Source organism: Fusarium falciforme, chromosome 4, assembly GCF_026873545.1.
Source record: "Fusarium falciforme chromosome 4, complete sequence".
Taxonomy (NCBI): Eukaryota; Fungi; Ascomycota; class Sordariomycetes; order Hypocreales; family Nectriaceae; genus Fusarium; species Fusarium falciforme.
Window position 1 is genome coordinate 2,581,519 of NC_070547.1, and position 17,228 is coordinate 2,598,746.

Consider the following 17,228-nt stretch of genomic DNA (forward strand, 5'->3'; position numbering starts at 1 on the left):
CGAAAGAGTTCGGGGACCTGGCGCCGAAAGCACCTCCGACCTGGACTCCGTTCCCGTCCCGCAGCCGAGGCAGCTCACACGTGCTCGGGTACTTCCCCGTCCTTCCCCAGCTTTCTTCTGTCCTGGGCAGCGACGAGGGACCCGTGCGCTCATTCTTGCTTGCAGAAAAGCCGACGCTGTGGCGCATGCCCATTAAACTGTGCATGTGGCGGTGCAGCCCAAAACGCGAAACGACGCGTTGGTTCAGCTATTCGCGTGGAAGGTCCAGCGCAACCGTCGTTGCCCTGCAGCCCGCCCCAGCCCACTCAATTTGTGCATCGCGATCGCATCTCTCCATCTGCATAGCTTCACAACTTCCCAGCGCTCATCGACTTTGCCTTTCGCACAAGATACTTCACAATGGCGCTGCGCGAGTTCAAGGCCCCCGTCAGCTACGAGAAGCAGCAGCGTGAGGATTCTTTGAGGCCCAATCTGTAAAGGCGACCGACACTAACAACCATCCAGATGCATTCCAAGACTTCTTGACGGGCTACAAGACGTCAGCCGAGCAGACCATCACAACAGCGCTTGGAAACATCACAATCGGCGAAGATGACCTTGACGATGATTACGACCCTATGGACGAGGACAATCAGGATGGAAACCGTGGTCAGGATAAGGAGCGCCGGCGGACCCCTCACCACAAGTACAAGGATATGCTTCAGCAACTGGCAGACCGAGTAATTGACGAGGCGACAATCGATCTTGATGATCTAGCAATAGTACGGATTCCATGTCGGATTATCAACAACTACTAACCATGTTGCAGTGGGAGAATCAAGCATTCGACAGCGACGACAGCTTGAGGCTTGTTGAGTCTATCGAGATGAACACAAAACACTACGTCGAGATCGTCTCGAGAGCTGTGGATGCGGTGATGCCCCAGCCGAGTGTGGATGTGACGTAAGTTATTGAACCCAGTGGGAATGAGCCATGCTGACAAGCCAACGATAGCTTCAAGGATGATGTCCTCGATGTGTTGATGGCGCGGCGGCAAGCCAGGAACCGAGAGCTCGACGAGGCTGCTGAGCGTGACCCTACAGTGGAAGGAGACAAGTTCCCTGCCGAGCTCACCCGCAGGTATACTCTTGTCTTCAAGCCCAGGTCAGGCACCTCAAGCAAGCCTGCAAAGGCATTGGCCGTCCGGCAAGTGCGCGGCGAGCACCTGGGTCATCTGATCACTATCCGCGCCATCGCCACTCGAGTTTCCGATGTGAAGCCAATTGTCCAAGTCAGCGCATACACTTGCGATAGATGTGGTTGCGAGATCTTCCAGCCCATCACCGACAAACAGTATGGTCCTCTTACCATGTGTCCTTCGGAAGACTGCAAGCAGAACCAGTCCAAAGGTCAACTCAACCCTTCCTCGAGGGCCTCGAAGTTCCTCCCCTTTCAGGAGGTCAAGGTTCAGGAGATGGCAGAGCAAGTTCCTATCGGTCAGATTCCTCGAAGTCTTACCGTCTTTGCCTACGGCACACTTGTCCGACAAATCAGCCCTGGTGATGTTGTCGATATCTCGGGTATTTTCTTGCCTACCCCTTATACTGGCTTCAAGGCCATGAAGGCTGGACTCCTCACCGACACATACCTCGAGGCCCACCACATTCTTCAGCACAAGAAGGCTTACAGTGAGATGATTGTCGATCCTACGCTGGTCCGAAGAATTGAAAAGTACCGCCAGACCGGCCAGGTGTATGAGCTTCTCGCCAAGTCGATTGCTCCGGAGATTTACGGTCACCTCGATGTCAAGAAGGCTCTTCTCCTTCTCCTGATCGGAGGTGTGACAAAAGAGATGGGAGACGGTATGAAGATCCGTGGTGACATCAACATCTGCTTGATGGGCGACCCTGGTGTGGCCAAGTCCCAGCTTCTCAAGTACATCTCAAAGGTTGCCCCTCGAGGTGTCTACACGTCGGGACGTGGAAGCAGTGGTGTCGGTTTGACGGCCGCCGTGATGCGAGACCCCGTCACTGACGAGATGGTCCTCGAAGGCGGTGCTCTCGTCCTTGCTGACAACGGTATCTGCTGTATCGATGAATTCGACAAGATGGACGAGACCGACCGTACTGCCATTCACGAAGTTATGGAACAGCAGACCATCTCCATTTCTAAGGCTGGAATTTCCACTACCCTCAACGCCCGCACCTCTATCCTCGCCGCCGCTAACCCTGTCTACGGACGATACAACCCTCGCATCTCGCCTGTCGAGAACATCAACCTCCCCGCCGCGCTCTTGTCTCGATTCGATATCCTTTTCTTGCTTCTTGATACCCCTACACGCGAGACGGATGAGCAGCTCGCCAAGCACGTTGCCTTTGTGCACATGAACAGCCGACACCCTGATATTGGTACCGACAATGTGGTTTTCAGCCCTCACGAGGTGCGATCATACATTGCTCAGGCTCGAACCTACCGACCCGTCGTCCCTGAGTCAGTGTCGGAGTACATGATCAAGACATATGTCCGCATGCGAGACCAGCAGCAGCGTGCTGAGAAGAAGGGCAAGCAGTTCACTCACACAACTCCCCGTACTCTGCTCGGTGTTGTGCGTTTGGCCCAGGCCCTGGCGCGACTGCGTTTCAGTAACGAGACCACTCAGGATGATGTCGATGAGGCGTTGCGACTTGTCGAGGCTAGCAAGGAGAGTCTGAATAGTGATCTGGGCTCTGGCCGAATGCATTTCAACGCCACCGACAGGATCTTCAAGCTGGTCAAGACATTGGCTGACAATGGTGCCTGCCGTCCTGACGATGTTGACAATGACGATCTCGGCGTTGAGCTGAGCATGAGAAAGGTCAAGGAACGAGTTATTGCCAATGGTCACACTGAAGATCAGTGGCTCAACACCCTGGAAGCGTATGCCGAGGCTGGTGTGAGTATACCACTGCCCAGACCATTAGGGTTAAGACTAACATTACTTGACAGGTTTGGCAAACTACTGGCGGTGGCACGAGACTGGTGTTTGTCTTGGGTAACAATGATGTCCCGGATGATGATATGGACTTTTAAGAAGGGCATGACGTGTAATAGGAAGAGGCATCTGATGTAAGGGCCTGGCGTTCTGGCATATTAGGTAGATAAGGATAGTCTGCTGGTAGATCTTTGTCGACAATGAGAAACTATTGATGAAGCACATGAAGCACCATTTCTGAGTTGATGTTGGAGAGCACAGCATTGGCCAGCAAGTTACTTGGGAGGTTGTTGGAGCTGATACATGTTTTGAGGTCTCTACTCGGACACCGATATTGTACATTTCTAGAATACATTTACAGTCTCATCTGCATCAAGGCTGCCCGCTCCATCTCGCCCACGATGCCGTGGCCTCCCACGGTCCACTTCTCCGAGATGGTCCTCGAGTTGAGCACGTTGCGGAAGAGGCCGCTGGCGCCCCAGTACTCCATCAGGGACCGGGCCTCGTCCTTGGTGATGCCCTCGAGCCGGAGCACCCAGCTGTGCCTGAGAGCATCATACACACGCTCGTCATACCCGCGCTCGTAGGGGTTGGGCTTGGGAACCTCGCGGCCGGCCTGGCCAGCCTCGAGCTGGGAGAGGACGAGCTCTTGCGAGGGGTGGCGGTGGGCGTTGTTCGCCGATGTGACGCCGATGACGGCTCCGCCGTTGGGCAGCGGAGCCTTGCCTGAGAGAGCATCGACAAAGAGACGCACAAGAGCAAGCTCGTGGGAGTGGACCTCGTTGAAGGAGGGGTCCCGGTAGTCGCTGATCTTGTTGATGTGAGAGAGGCCGTCGAGGGCAAAGAGCACGGGGGGACGGCCGGGCAGGGTGAGCTCGGTCCAGAGAGCGAGAAGGGTAGGCCAGGCGTACTCGGCCTCCTTGGCGCTGAGGGCGAGGTCAGCGAGGGTGGCGCCCTGCTTGAGGTTGGTGAACTTGGACCAGTCCTTCTCAAGCTGCAGCTTCTCGAGGGCTGTGCGGTTGGCCCGGTAGATGCTCTGGATCATCTTGAGGCAGTAGACGGGCTGGGCGAACTGCATGGGCTCTGTGTCGGGGATGGGTGAGTACTCAGTGTTGCCGTTTGTCAGATCTTGACCTTGTGAGTAGTTAATATCATATTTCGATCATGTCTAAAATCATTGTCCTCTTACCCTCGGGAATGTGGAACACAACCCAGTTGTTGAGAAGTGCATAAGCCATGGCCTGCAGCATAGTCATGCTCTTGCCAGAGAGCTTGCTTCCGGTCAAGACGCACTTGAGAGCCTCCTTCTTCTCAGCCGAGGCCTCGAGCCTCTTCATCAGCTCAACCGTCTCCTTGCGTAGTAGCACATGCGGTCTCCGGAACAGGTTCCAGCTCTGTGTCGTCTTGAAGGCCTCGAGGGCACGTAGGTGATCCACCACATTGTCGGGGATGGCAAAGACCTTTCCAGCACTCTCGTCAAGGGTCATGTTCTTCTGGTCCAGCGAGTCGAGGCCCTCGACGGGTAGGGCGCTGTTGTTGCTGAGCTGGATACGCTTCCGGAAGGCCTTGCGCTCGCCGGGGTTGGGCTTCCGGACGGGGACGATGTTGGCCTTCTTCTTGTAGGCCTTCTTGACCTTTTGCGGGAGGTCCTGACGGCTCTTGATGGGCGGCGGCGCGGCGGCGGCCTGGACTGCGCTGGTGGTCGAGAATGGGGCGGCGAGGATGGGCTGGATGCGAGGAGCCCGGGGAATGGCCGCCGGCCTCACGAGGCACCGGAGCGAGTGGGCGGACGCCATGATGTTGGAGGGCCTCGGGGTATATGGAAGGGCAGGCAGGCAGGCGTTTTATCGTGGCATTGGCGCCAATTGGGCCGGTTCTGGGACGCTCTTCTCGCGGGGTTCGTCTCGAGCTTTGAGGTCTCAATGGGAAAATCTCGAGGATTAACCACACACACCCCCGGAGCTGGACAGGGGTGGTTGGTCTGTACTCGCTATGATTGGCCAGTCTGCCGCCGTGTCGGAAAAACCCCTGTCCACCGCTCCGACGTCAATTTATCTTATCAGTTGGTCGAGGTAGAAAAAAAAGTTACCAGAGCCAGCAACGACAAGAGGCTGGGTTTGCGACGAGACATTCTCCCCATCTTAATACTCGCATTTCTCAACGTTCAACACATCCCACCGCACGAATCGCCATCCATAAATCACCATTCACAATGGCGCTCCCCAGCTCCAGACCAAAGCTGCCCGTCGCAGTCGAAAAGCCCACACCCTACACCTTCGACCTGGGCCACCTCCTCGCCGAGGACCCCAACCCCGTTGACCTCGACAAGTCCGACCTCGAGCAGTCCCTCGCCGAGCTCGCCCGTGATGGCGCCCAGTCACTCATCAACCAGCTCCTGACGACGTGCCCCCTCAGCTCCACCCCAGAGGGCGTGCTCCTCTCCCTCCCGGCCCCGAGCACCCGCCTCCCGCGCGAGAAGCCCGTCCCCGAGGCCAAGCCCCCGACAAAGTGGGAGCGCTTCGCCGCCAAGAAGGGCATCAAGCCCAAGACGCGCGAGCAGCGACGCAACCTGGCCTACGACGAGGAGTCTGGCGAGTGGAAGCGCAAGTGGGGTTACAAGGGCCTGAACAAGAAGGGCGAGGACGACTGGCTGGTCGAGGTCAACCCCGAGAAGGAGATGAACAGGAAGGAAGGCACCAGCGTGAGGGGCGACGGCCGAAGGGAGCGCAAGGAGAGGGTCAAGCGCAACGAGCGCATGATGCGCAAGAACGAGAGGAATGCCGTCAGCAAGTCCGGCAAGAAGAAGTAGAGGGACGGCAGATTAAGTTGAGGGTGATGGAGCTGATATATGGTTCTGCAATTGCTGCTGTTGAGCATAGACGGCGTTCAGGATTGGCGTTACGAATCGGCATCAAAAAGCTAGTTACACACAAACACAATTCGGGTGGGAGGTTCAAGGCAATCGACTTGTTTAGGTGGAATGAACAAGAATCCACTTGCGCCCTTTCATTTATGTGCTATCTTTCTTTCCCAATTTCTCGGAACTCCAACATTATATCATCACCCCTTTCCTTTACATGACTCTCGCTTTGGTACATGATCACCTTCCTGGATTCTCAAAATGGGAGGATGCCCAGGGACTAGGGAAAACAACAGACTGCCAGACTTGGCCATCTTCTCCCCAGTCTCATATCCTCTTCTCCCCAGCTTCTTTTCAAACGCGAGATCGGCTGCGTCTCCAACCCTAGAAACCCAGATTAAGCAACAAGATAGCATGTTCGAGAAACAAATCCACAATTGCGAAAACGCTAGGATTCCAAACCCAAGATTCCCCGCGAGATGAAGGGCAGAAAAAACAACCCCTGACGATATCCTCCCTCAAATGCATTCATGGGGTATACCAAACAAACAATAGAAAAATAAACAGAAACAAAACTTTACTCGCTCCGGTACGGCAAGGAGAGACCCTCCCAAGACTTGTCGAAAACCTTGCTTGATCTCTCCTCGCCGTCACCACGAAGTCACTCTGCGGAAACGCCAGCGTCCGGAGCGATCAACCAGAGTACAGGAGTCGAAAGGCAGAAAAAGTCGTAAACGGCATGGCATCGTAAATCGGCTAGTGCTGAACGCGCATAGATAATCACGGGCTCTATCGTGGGTATCGGCATGAGGAAACGGTGATAGCAGGCTCCATCCCATCGCGTTCAGCGAGTCAAAGGATGTCTTTTAGAAGCCGAGGGGTGACAGGGGCATGATAGGCGACAATGGCCGCATCTCCCTGATTTCCCCTGAGCCCCTGCCCACCTCACGGTCGCGGTCGCGGTCGCTATCCAGGGTCAGAGTAGTCGAGACGATCGACGTATTCGAGATGATCGAATTGTTCGAGACGACGCTTCCGTTGGATGGCGATATTTGGAGCTGCTTCTTTTTCAGCCTTGGCTTCTGATCTCCGGGACTGATGCGTCCTGACTGTTTGCTGCTGTCCGAAGACGACAGTTGTTGGCGTTCGATCTCTGGCTCTTGAGGCCTGGGCTTTTGCGGTTCGGCCAAGCCTCGTGGAGGAGGCTGGTCAAAGAGCATGTACTCTTCTTCGATGTATTTGGCCTCGTTCTTGCATCCTCGCCAGCAGTCGCGCCAGTCACACACCAGGAACTTGAAGCAGAAGGCGTCGATCTTCATGCATGGTTGAAAGCAGATGCAGAGATTCCTAAAATCCATCTTGTTCTTGTCCGAGTGAGCCAGGAGAAGACTGAGGTGGCACGTGATGGCGAAGAGCAGGTAGTAGTTGAAGGGCGAGAGATTCGAGAGTTCTTCGATCAGCAGTTCAGGCACCTCTTCCGACCCAGCACACTCCCTTGCTATCCGGTCTTGGGCTGCCTTGGGGAACAGCTCGTCGGGCAGTTCTCTAAGCCAAGCCTTTAGCATCGAGCCGATGATATTGATGTCGTACAAGTCTCGCTCGTCAAAGAGGTTAACGTCATACCCTGTTTCATGTCAGCTGAGGTCTTGCAGTACTGAGAGAATACTTACGCTCATCAAACTTTCGCTGCCACTTCTTGATCTGCGGCCCGCTTCCCGGGACACGGTACAAACCTTCCACCTCACATCCCTTGTAGTTCAAGTAGTCAATTGCCCTCCAAGGAAAGGCAGGCATCCAGAACTCGGTCTTATCCCTAGAGTCCTCGAGTCGCTTAGAGATCCTGGTCAACCGGGTCTGCTCGACCAACGGCAGGTTGATAACTTTGAGTTGGTAGTGTTCGTCATCCACTGCATCTCGGTCCGAGTCCCTCCCACGCCCACCTTTTCCGCCAAACAAACGGTCACTCAGCATACCGGCTGCACGTGTACCGGAGCTCTTCAGCCCATTGAGGAAGTTTGAACCTCCATTCTCGTTCAAGGAAGAGGGCTGAGTCTTTGATTCCTTTTCACGGTGGCCTCTCCTCGTCGAGGACGAGTCTCTCGGCGCGCGATCTTCGGATCGATTCCGGACGGCGGAGCTCATCATGTCTCTAAACGATCGGTCGGGCCCCAGAGGAGCGGTCTTTAGTGGAACAGAGTTGAGGTACAGCTCGGGCTCGTTGCCTTGTCGAGGCGATGGAACGGGGTTCAGCTCGGGGCTGGCGTCTTCCTTGTCGCGATTGGATCTGCTGCGGTTCAAGATGCCAAAGGGCTTTGTCTTGGTCTTCTTTGTGGATGACTGCGGTGATGCAGTGTCGAGGTCGCCGGCAGATGACAAAGACAGGTCGCTTCGCAAAGGATCGGCAGAGACGGGCTTGTGTAGGGAGTGGTCGGAGTAGCATGGATCTGTTCAAAAGCATGGTGTCAGCGGCTGGCTGCGAACCTGGGCTTGCGCGGGTGGGCTAAAGTATATTGGACCACACCCCTCTCACGAAAGTTAGATCCAGATTTACATACCTCCTCCGTGTCTTGGTCGGCTAGATCCGTCGCTGCCCCTCGACATTATCTGTGCTCTCGTCTCTGTGGGGTTGCGGTTGCTGTTGTTGCTGTTGTTGTTGTTGTTATTGTGATGGTGGGCATGCGGCTGATACTGGTTGGTGGCCTTGGACTGCTTGTTGAAGTGAAAGAAGCCGTTCTTGGATCCCTTCTTGGGGTCGCTTGTCATGGGCCGCTGCGGCGGGTCGGGTCGCGAGGTGGTCTGGGGATTGGAGAGTGGAGGAGGGGGAGGCTGCTCGTTCAAGGTAGATGAGATGGAGGGATATGTCGAAGGAGGATCCTCGCGCGTATGCCTGAAGGACTGCTTCTGGGAGGAGGGCTCCTCTCTGCTCCTCTCGATAGCGACAGCGACAGCGGCTGTGGTTGGCGAGGGCTGTGCTGTGGCTGTTGCTGTTGCCGCTGCTGACGATGACGATGAAGTACCGGTTGCCGTCACAGCCGCCAGAGCTGCAGTTGATTGTGACACTTTCCGGTTCTTGACGCCTTGGTTCCTCAAGGGCGAGAATCGACTGTGGAAAGGAGAGGAGCGGGGGGACCGGGGCGATCTGGACTCGGCCGGAGACACGCCTGGGGAAGTCGTTTCAGCAGCTGGCGGGTCGCCCTTGTTGTTGCGTGAAGCAGCGGCGTCAGATTGAGACTGAGACGGAGACGACGACTGAGACGGAAGCGCCAGCGGCTGCGGTGCCGCCTTGCGACCCATTTTGGAGCCCTGCCTGCTGGCGGCGCAGCCTCCAGTCGCAGTCGCGGGCCTGCTTCGCGAGCGAGCTCTGGGCTGGGCCTCTGCCACACGAGGGGAGGCAGTGTGGGCAGAACGGAGCTGGAGGGTCAAGGGCGGGCCAGGGCGGCTACCGATTGGGGTTTGGGGGTCTGTTTCTGGTGGTCTCGATCTGCGGGTCGCGGGTCGGAGGGAGAGCTGCGGAAAACCGTATGGAGGCGACTAGAACGGCAGGCGGACAGGGCAGAGCGCAACGGATGTGGAAGATTTGACGATTGGTGGCAGTGGTGAAGGTGGTGGCCGCGTCCTCGTCTTGTCTTGGTGGTGGTGGTGGTTCTGGTGGTGGTGTTGGGGTCCGTCAGGGGCAAGCGGAGAACATGGGGCAGATTCGAATCGAGTGAGCGGGTGAGCAGTGCAAGACGAAGAGAAACGAAGCCGGGATAGTCTCTCGAAGGTTTGAAGGGTAATTAGAGGCCGTGTCCGTGTCGGAGCCCGAGCGAGTCCCTTCCTTGGTCTTGGTCTTGGTCCCTGTTGCGTTGCGCTGCGCCGGGTTGGGCGTTGCTGAGCTTTAGCTTTCGAATTACTCGATGAACTCTGCTGCTTTTGTGAGAGATTGGATCGTGGCAGGGTCTGTCAGTGCCAGTGCCAGTGCCAGTGCCCGCGCGCCAATACCAATGCCAATGCCAATGTCAAAATGCCCGAGCCCCAGCCTCAAGGCGAAGCGCACCTACGCACGCAGGCTGGCTTGCTCACAAACTGTCGGTGGCCCCGAGAGCGAGAGCGTCCCAATCAGCTGGGTAACAGTCCGTGCTGCTGACCGCTCCCTGGTAGTAGAGGAGAAAAATAAAAGAGGCAATACGGCACAGAGTACGGAGTACGAGCGTGTATCAAGCCAATGTCAGGTATCAACAGGGCATTGTCAGCATGGAAGCAGGCGTGACAAAGGCCAAGCAAGGAAGCAAGCAAGGGCTTGGAGGGGGGCCAAAAGAAGCAAGGGACCGGATGTGGGATGAATGGATGTGGGACGTTGCACGGAAAAGAGACCAGGAACAAGGTACAAGGAGGAAAGGATGGATGGAGATGGAGACCTTGCCAAGGGGTTGATTCTGACTCTGCAGTAAGGCTAGAGGCAGGCCAGGCACTTGAGAAGGGGAGTCGGCCGGGGCATTAACGGGCACCGAGGACGGAGCAGCAATCCAGAGTCGTATCGTACGTATCACACCTCTATCAATATTCATCACTCGCAACAACGACGCCGTTATTAGCCCCCCCCATCCGGCTCGGGCTGTCTGGACCGACTGAGCGTTGCGGCCTCTATTGCTTGGTTGCGGTGTGAATGGTGCTGGTGTTGGTGGGTGTGAGCTGGCAGCTTTTGAAACGGCCTGTCGCACACTAAAAACCAGTGACCATCAGAAAAACACCCGACTCGACCAAGCACAACTCGGCAACCTGGAACTGCCCGCCCCCGGCAAAAAAGACGATACATGCGCAGTAGCTTGAGAAACTAGCAGAATAACAAATAACACGAGAAGCAGCAAGCTCTGAGGCCCTCCCTCCTGGGTTGTTGCACCGAAAATGTGGGAATTGGGCGTCCACCCAGGGGTTCAGATGGATCTCTGGATGGCACAGAAGCCACGAGCTGCCACTCATCGCAAGAGTCCTGTCAGTCAGTCAGAGAGCCGCCCAGTGTCTCGTGTGCCGCTTGCCTCATGGACCAGGTACCAGGCCCGTGAGTCTAGATCCTGGCTTTCCCGCCTAGGTGGGTGAAGGGTTCAGTCGACCTCCAGAGGTTGCATCCTCAAATAGGAGGCCAACTTTATATTGTATCACACGAGATGCCTGTGGTATCTGATCACTGTTGAGATGCTGTGTAACATGCAGTCCTGTTTCTCACTGCGATCGCCATCTCATCGTACTGTACCGTTGTCTTCATGACCGGCATTGCATGTGTTGATTTCCCACACTCGCGTGTCTCAGAGGAACCTAACGATCTACTCACCCCCCTGCCAACAGCCTGGTGCTAAGCCTAATCAACTGCCTCTCCTGGCATTCCCCTGGCATCGTAGCCCAGCGACTGGTTCCCGCCAAGGGGGTGAAAGAATACCTGGGCAGCCACTAATTCACTTTACTCTCTGAATAACTAGCCCACGATGTTTATAATGTGTTCATAATGTCTATAAATCAAAGTGTTTCTCAACATTAGCATTCAGTCATATCACCTTCTCCCGTCTTCTCCCTTCTCTCGACGTAACCCCAGCCCCGTCGACGACTGCCCCTCTGCTTATTCTTACACCCACATACCAGCATCCCGGGGTCACGGCCCAGTGCCTGAATGAGTGGCAGAAGTGGCGCTGCTAGTGGATTGCTGAACGGGCTTCTGAATGAGCTCTTGGGAAATGGAACATGGTCAGAGCTCTCTTTGACTGCCGTGGTCCCTCCCGCCCAGTGCCTAAAAGGCAATTTGTGAGAACGGAGCCCCCTGCCTCTCGATGGAGTCTATTCTCGAGGGCGGCGCCTATTGTGCTTCCTTTCCTTGGAGGAGGCGCAACAACTCGGGCTTCTCGGTGGCGGCGCTTGATCCTCTTTGACCTCCCATCGCTCCCCGTCTTCGGCATGCCGTCTAGCCGCCCGCAGAAGTGCCACCCTGCGCCGCCTATGCTCAGCTACGTCAGGTTGTCTGTTTATACAGATGCAGCATGGTACATAGTACAGTTCATAGGTATCCGTAAAAGTCGGATGGCTTCAACGCCGCCGATAGGAGGAAGTTGGGGAGGATTCTGTATCAAGCAGACGTCAGCTGTGGGCCGCCGTGAGCTTGCAAGCCCTCTTCTTCGTAGGATCATTTCCCGGTCCCAGACCGCGTACGTGTATAATTACGCCTAAGCAAGGAATCTCGTGCTGAGCCTCTTTCCTCATTGCGCGTCCTGGTTGCTGTCGCGTGTTTATCTCGCATAATTTAGGAAGCTCGACCGTCGTCGTAGTCGTCGTCGTTACTCTACTCGATGCACCCCGGATGGATCCGAATTTGGATCACACAGCCAAGCTTGACAGCCTGCCTGAGTAAGGGTTTCCCTGCCAATGGAGGAACCTACATGAAACGTGGTGCATTGGATTTCGTCTCGTCTATTGCTAGTCATCTCATTCCTTGACCAACCTTGGCCATGTTTCACTGCTGGTCTGTAAGTGGTGGACCGAAATAGATCTCATCTGCATGGAGATGAGGCTGCTGGCCCACAAGTCGACTACCACGACTACCACTCGAGTAACTAGCGGTTACGGATGCTGATAGAGAATGCTGTTTCGTTTGTTTGCTCTTTGCTCTGTCCTCGCACACTGCTGTCGTGGTTGAGCAAACTCAAATGCCTACATCGCCAAAGAGAAAGTCTCAAGTTCCACCTTGATCAAGGTACGCAAAGCATTCCAGCTCCGTCACGTTTCACACTTTCGGCGAATACAATGAACACTGTTGCTGGCTGGGAGAGAGAAGGTTGTTTGAGGTATACTCCCGGTCAAGGGAGCACCCGTTGTAGTATCCGACGTTGACGATCCCCGAACACAACCCAGCCGGTGGCCTAGCACGATCTGACAAAGTCATCAATCTCCTTGTTGAACCTATCAGGTTCCTCGTAAAAGAGCCAGTGGCCGGATTCAAACACGCTCGACTTGGCTAGTCCTGGCCTCGTCTTCTCTACCCGCTTGGCAGTCTCTAGCATCCCCTCGAGCGGGAAGCATCCGGATCGTCGCCCAGCCATCACCAACGTTGGAACTGTGATCGTCTCTATAGCTTCGCGGTGATCATATCGGGTGTGATCTGCTAGTAGTCGCGCGAGCCACGTTTGATCGCACAGAGCACTAATCTCCGTGAAGAAGGCTTCATCGCTCGCTGCTTGCTCGGCCGAAACATCATCCTCCTGCTGCGGTGCATGCCGGTACCCCAAACATCCTTTCACGAGATCAATGTGTGCTGACTTGGATTCCTGGATCCAGCTTTTCTGGGCCGCGAGCATTGTTGCTTCATCGTAGCATCCCGTATGTGCCTTAGACTTGTCCCAGTCGTCAAACGTTGACCGGTCTTGCAATGGTGCCTGGTCGACAAAGACAAAGCCAGCAAACTCGGTGCACCCAAATAGTTCAATGTACGTCCAGAGAACTGCAGCACCGATGGAGCAGCCAACTGGCACGATACGGGTATCCGGTACCGCCTTGCGCAAGTGAGCGACGAGGCCGGCGAGGTCGGCTGCCAGGCGGGCAACGTGGTAACCACCACGAGTTCGGTCTGATCTGCCGTGGCCGCGCATGTCAGGGGCAACGACCCAGAGAGACTCGCTTAGAGGACCAATGTTGCGGTTGAAGTAGTCGCTGGAGCCGCTGAAGCCATGCATCAGCACCACACAATGACGAGATGAGGCATTCCCCGCAGTAGCACTCAACGGCAGGGAGGATTGGTAAGCTATCTTGCAGCCATCATTGGTGGTGAATGTCTCCAGGTGCATCTTCGCTTTGCTGGGGTTGTAGCGCTGCTTGGGTATCGTTGAGCCTCTAGGGTGGATGTGGTTGAAGGTGTGGAAGAGCTGCCAACCCACCTCGAGGTCTAATATTGAGGAGAGCTCTATGTGGAGTTCACAACTGGAGCTTCAAGCTTCAGTGCATTGAGTTAACTACTTCAGGTCCATCACCTGAACGAACTTGGTAAGATTGATTTGTTTCTTTGGTTAAAGAAAAAAACACCATAAGACTGGTAGCTTGCCTTGTTTCTTCTGTGCCTTTTTGCTCTCTTCACATTAATTGAGAATCACCATGACGATCACCACAAACCTTATCATTTGCATCCAACTCGACAGTCCAAGCTCACAAAATTGCAAACCCAACTCTACGGATGCAAGTTCGTTTTAAACTACCAAATACGCTAAATAACATATCCGATCCATATATGAAACCGAATAAAGCGAACTTGATGCCACATAAAATCAGTTATTGAACAAAGCTCGTGGTGAGTGTCAGCAACTTCAAGTGCGTCCAGTTTCTGGCCAGGCAACGCGATTACGTAATGATCCGCCATACAAAATTCTCTTCGAATCTCAACCCCAACATCTCTCATCAAGCTCTCTCATCCTTCATCAACATGGCTCAGGTTGCACCGGAATACGACGGCCCCAAGCTCGCCGTTGACGCCCATGTGAAATACATCCAAAGCCTGGACACCAGGAAGGATGAGCTGGATTACTGGCTGACCGAGCACTTGCGACTCAACGGTCTCTATTGGGGGTTGAATGCTCTCTACTTGCTTGGCCGCCCCGACGCCCTTCCACGTCAAGAGGTCATTGACTTTGTTCTATCTTGTCAGCATGAAAACGGCGGATTCGGCGCTGCGCCCGGTCATGATGCCCACATGCTCTCCACAGTAAGTGCTGTGCAGATTCTCGCCATGACAGATGCCTTCGACCAGCTAGAAGCCAAAGGCAAAGGAAAGAGCCAAGTCGGCAAGTGTAGGTGCCATTAAAGGCCCGCAGTGCTTCCATGCACCCACTGACTAGGAACAGACATCGCAGGACTGCAGAACCGAGAGACTGGAACGTTTGCTGGCGACGAATGGGGCGAGGAAGACACGCGGTTCCTGTACGGTGCCTTTAACGCCCTATCTCTCCTCGGACTCATGTCCATGGTCGATGTCGAGAGGGCTGTCACTCACATCATCGCTTGTGCCAACTTCGATGGTGGTTATGGAACGGGACCCGGTGCGGAGTCGCATTCAGGCCAGATCTTCACTTGCGTAGCCGCACTTGCGATTGCGGGTCGCCTCGATCTTGTCGACAAGGAAAAGCTCGGTCGATGGTTGAGTGAGAGACAAGTCCCTTGTGGCGGTCTTAACGGCCGACCAGAGAAGCAAGAAGACGTCTGCTACAGCTGGTGGGTGTTGAGCAGTCTCGCGATGATCGATCGAACTCACTGGATCGACCGTGATGCCCTCATCGCCTTCATCCTGAAATGTCAAGATACCCAGATTGGCGGTATTTCCGACCGACCTGGCGACATGGTCGACGTGTGGCATACCCAGTTCGGCCTGTGCGGGTTGAGTCTTCTAGGCTATCCAGGCCTCGAGGCCGTGGACCCCGTGTACTGCATGCCGAAGACGACTACGCAAAGAATCTTTGGTTGATCGACTGTCACCCTTGAACCTGGTCAAATCTGAGCTGCGACACATCTTCCCGGCACAAACCCGACACTACCGGGTATCCTCTTGCCATCTAGTTGCCTGCTAAAGACACTTCCCGTGATAGCATGGACGTATGGCTGAGAGAAGAAGAAACTGTTGGTTTTTCAGGGACATCGCCTTTACCCCGTGGTGTTCGTCCTGTAATCTCCTGCAGACATCCATGGATCCGTGGATTCTTGCCAAACTGGTATTTCTCCTCGCGCAAGTCAAGGATTGGTTGACCCTTTGGCCTCTTGAAAGAGCAAGTTGCATCATTGAACCAAGATAGTTCCTAATTACAGCAACCAAACCTATTGTGTCTCAAGGTCACTCGTGAAGTCTCTCCCCCCTCTTCTCGCGAAGTCCTTGTCTCTCCCAAGTCTCGACATGCACCCTTTGCATTTCGTCTTCCACGGCAAGCTGTCGCCCGGTTGCCACATACTCGAGCTTGTTCTGTTTAATTTCTTCTGTGTCCAACCGCCAAGGGGGCTAAAACAACTATTCTCAAAGGCCTGACATTCATAGAGCACGGAAAGTGTTGAGGCTGGGTGTCAACGCCATCAATATCTCTGGGTCGAACGAGCGATCAATCTCATCATCTCATCATCTCATCATCCCCAACAAGGTCGAGGACATTCAACTATAAGACACGAGAGAGATTTCAATTACATTGCACGCTTTCTTTCATCGCACCTCTATTTTCCCCAGAGCCAGCCCCTCGTCTCTTGCGTCGCCACGGGATGAGTGGCAGAGGCTTCCATCCTAAGGCTTAGGGTGCCGTCGGGCACTTGCCGGAGCACACTCGCTCATGGACGCGCTCCTTCCTCCTCGACTCAAAATCTGGCGACCCCTCCTTCTTCTCTCCCACATCCGCTCCATTTCTTCCAGACTTCTGGTCCTCCTCCTTCCATCTTTCCCCATCGCGGACTGTTCACCTGCCATTGACAGCATCGTCATCAGCAGGGCCGCACAGCCCTGTTCCCAAGTGCCTTCCTGGCTCTGTTCACCCCGTGGGGAAGCTGTCGTCCTTCGATACAGCCTCAACTAGCCGATATCGCCGCTGTCGCTAGCACGCTTTCCGACAACGAGGAGTCTATGATCCCGACCACCTATCGAGTCCATGTCCCCGGTAGACGGTTCCCACCAAGAGTGAGTGATTCCTCGATGGTGCCTTTCAGCAGCACACCTTGTCACGCCTGCACGGGATGCCGTCAAGGTCGCTCCCCTAACACCTTGTTCACACGGTGTAAGGGAGCTGGACTGGACACTTCATCCTAACACCCAACCACCATCATCGAAGCAAACTGATCAAGTTCACAGCGTGAATTCGTTCTCAGTCTAGGTTCGCAATACGTATTTTCGATCGCCAGATTTCTCGGAACCCTGGCCTTGAAGACTTGCTGGCGTGGTGAGTGCCCAAACATTGACGGCTTCGAATGCTCGTGACAGTCGACGAGCCTAGTCAAAACAAGGTGCAGACAAGACCAACAAGCAACTGGACGTTTAATCGAAGATTGCAACCGTTTTCGAGGCCGATAATTCCCTTGTATGATCACTCCTGGTCATGAGCACGGGGTCACTTTGTTTGCCCTGATCAAGCCTGGCTCTCGAGAATCTTGACAACACCGAAACTCCCGGGTTCTCGTGTAAGCCAACGCAACTGCCAAGCTTCGACTGTACTTGGACGCCCGCAGAAGCCGAAGATATTCGGAAAGAACAATAATCTTGCAGTAGCCTCGTGACTTCCTTCGTACCTGGTCTCCAAGGAGCTGCCTTCTTCCCTCGACAAATTCTCCCTGATACTTGCTCGGCATCTCTCCCCCTTTGTCTCCTCCCATGAGCATCGCCAAGCAGTTGGTCTTGCATCCTCAAACCAGCTACCAACATAGCGAGGTCTCACACAAACGGACGCAATC

At 54.9% G+C, this 17,228-nt stretch overlaps 6 protein-coding genes across 6 annotated transcripts; 3 read left to right on the forward strand and 3 right to left on the reverse strand.

Annotated features, from left to right (window-relative positions):
- Window positions 1–399: 399 nt before the first annotated feature.
- On the forward strand, window positions 400–3,048 carry NCS54_00554400 (DNA replication licensing factor MCM7; the record flags this gene model as incomplete). Its single annotated transcript, XM_053151044.1, has 5 exons — window positions 400–448; window positions 505–761; window positions 809–942; window positions 994–2,911; window positions 2,965–3,048. 5 exons carry the CDS (start codon window positions 400–402, stop codon window positions 3,046–3,048), a joined length of 2,442 nt encoding a protein of 813 aa, XP_053007019.1.
- A 257-nt stretch (window positions 3,049–3,305) lies between these two features.
- On the reverse strand, window positions 3,306–4,746 carry NCS54_00554500 (Hypothetical protein; the record flags this gene model as incomplete). The annotated part of the gene is made up of 2 exons (XM_053151045.1): window positions 3,306–4,084; window positions 4,140–4,746. The coding sequence occupies 2 exons, from the start codon at window positions 4,744–4,746 to the stop codon at window positions 3,306–3,308; spliced, it is 1,386 nt and encodes a 461-aa protein (XP_053007020.1).
- A 302-nt stretch (window positions 4,747–5,048) lies between these two features.
- On the forward strand, window positions 5,049–5,759 carry NCS54_00554600 (Ribosome biogenesis regulatory protein; the record flags this gene model as incomplete). Its single annotated transcript, XM_053151046.1, has 1 exon — window positions 5,049–5,759. Exon 1 carries the CDS (start codon window positions 5,163–5,165, stop codon window positions 5,757–5,759), a length of 597 nt encoding a protein of 198 aa, XP_053007021.1. The 5' UTR covers window positions 5,049–5,162.
- A 917-nt stretch (window positions 5,760–6,676) lies between these two features.
- NCS54_00554700 (Rho-GAP domain-containing protein) lies at window positions 6,677–9,104 on the reverse strand (the record flags this gene model as incomplete). Its single annotated transcript, XM_053151047.1, has 3 exons — window positions 6,677–7,434; window positions 7,481–8,254; window positions 8,366–9,104. 3 exons carry the CDS (start codon window positions 9,102–9,104, stop codon window positions 6,677–6,679), a joined length of 2,271 nt encoding a protein of 756 aa, XP_053007022.1.
- Window positions 9,105–12,691: 3,587 nt separating this feature from the next.
- On the reverse strand, window positions 12,692–13,612 carry NCS54_00554800 (AB hydrolase-1 domain-containing protein; the record flags this gene model as incomplete). The annotated part of the gene is made up of 1 exon (XM_053151048.1): window positions 12,692–13,612. One exon carries the CDS (start codon window positions 13,610–13,612, stop codon window positions 12,692–12,694), a length of 921 nt encoding a protein of 306 aa, XP_053007023.1.
- Window positions 13,613–14,232: 620 nt separating this feature from the next.
- NCS54_00554900 (Geranylgeranyl transferase type-2 subunit beta) lies at window positions 14,233–15,276 on the forward strand (the record flags this gene model as incomplete). Its single annotated transcript, XM_053151049.1, has 2 exons — window positions 14,233–14,605; window positions 14,660–15,276. Exons 1-2 carry the CDS (start codon window positions 14,242–14,244, stop codon window positions 15,274–15,276), a joined length of 981 nt encoding a protein of 326 aa, XP_053007024.1. The 5' UTR covers window positions 14,233–14,241.
- Window positions 15,277–17,228: the final 1,952 nt, after the last annotated feature.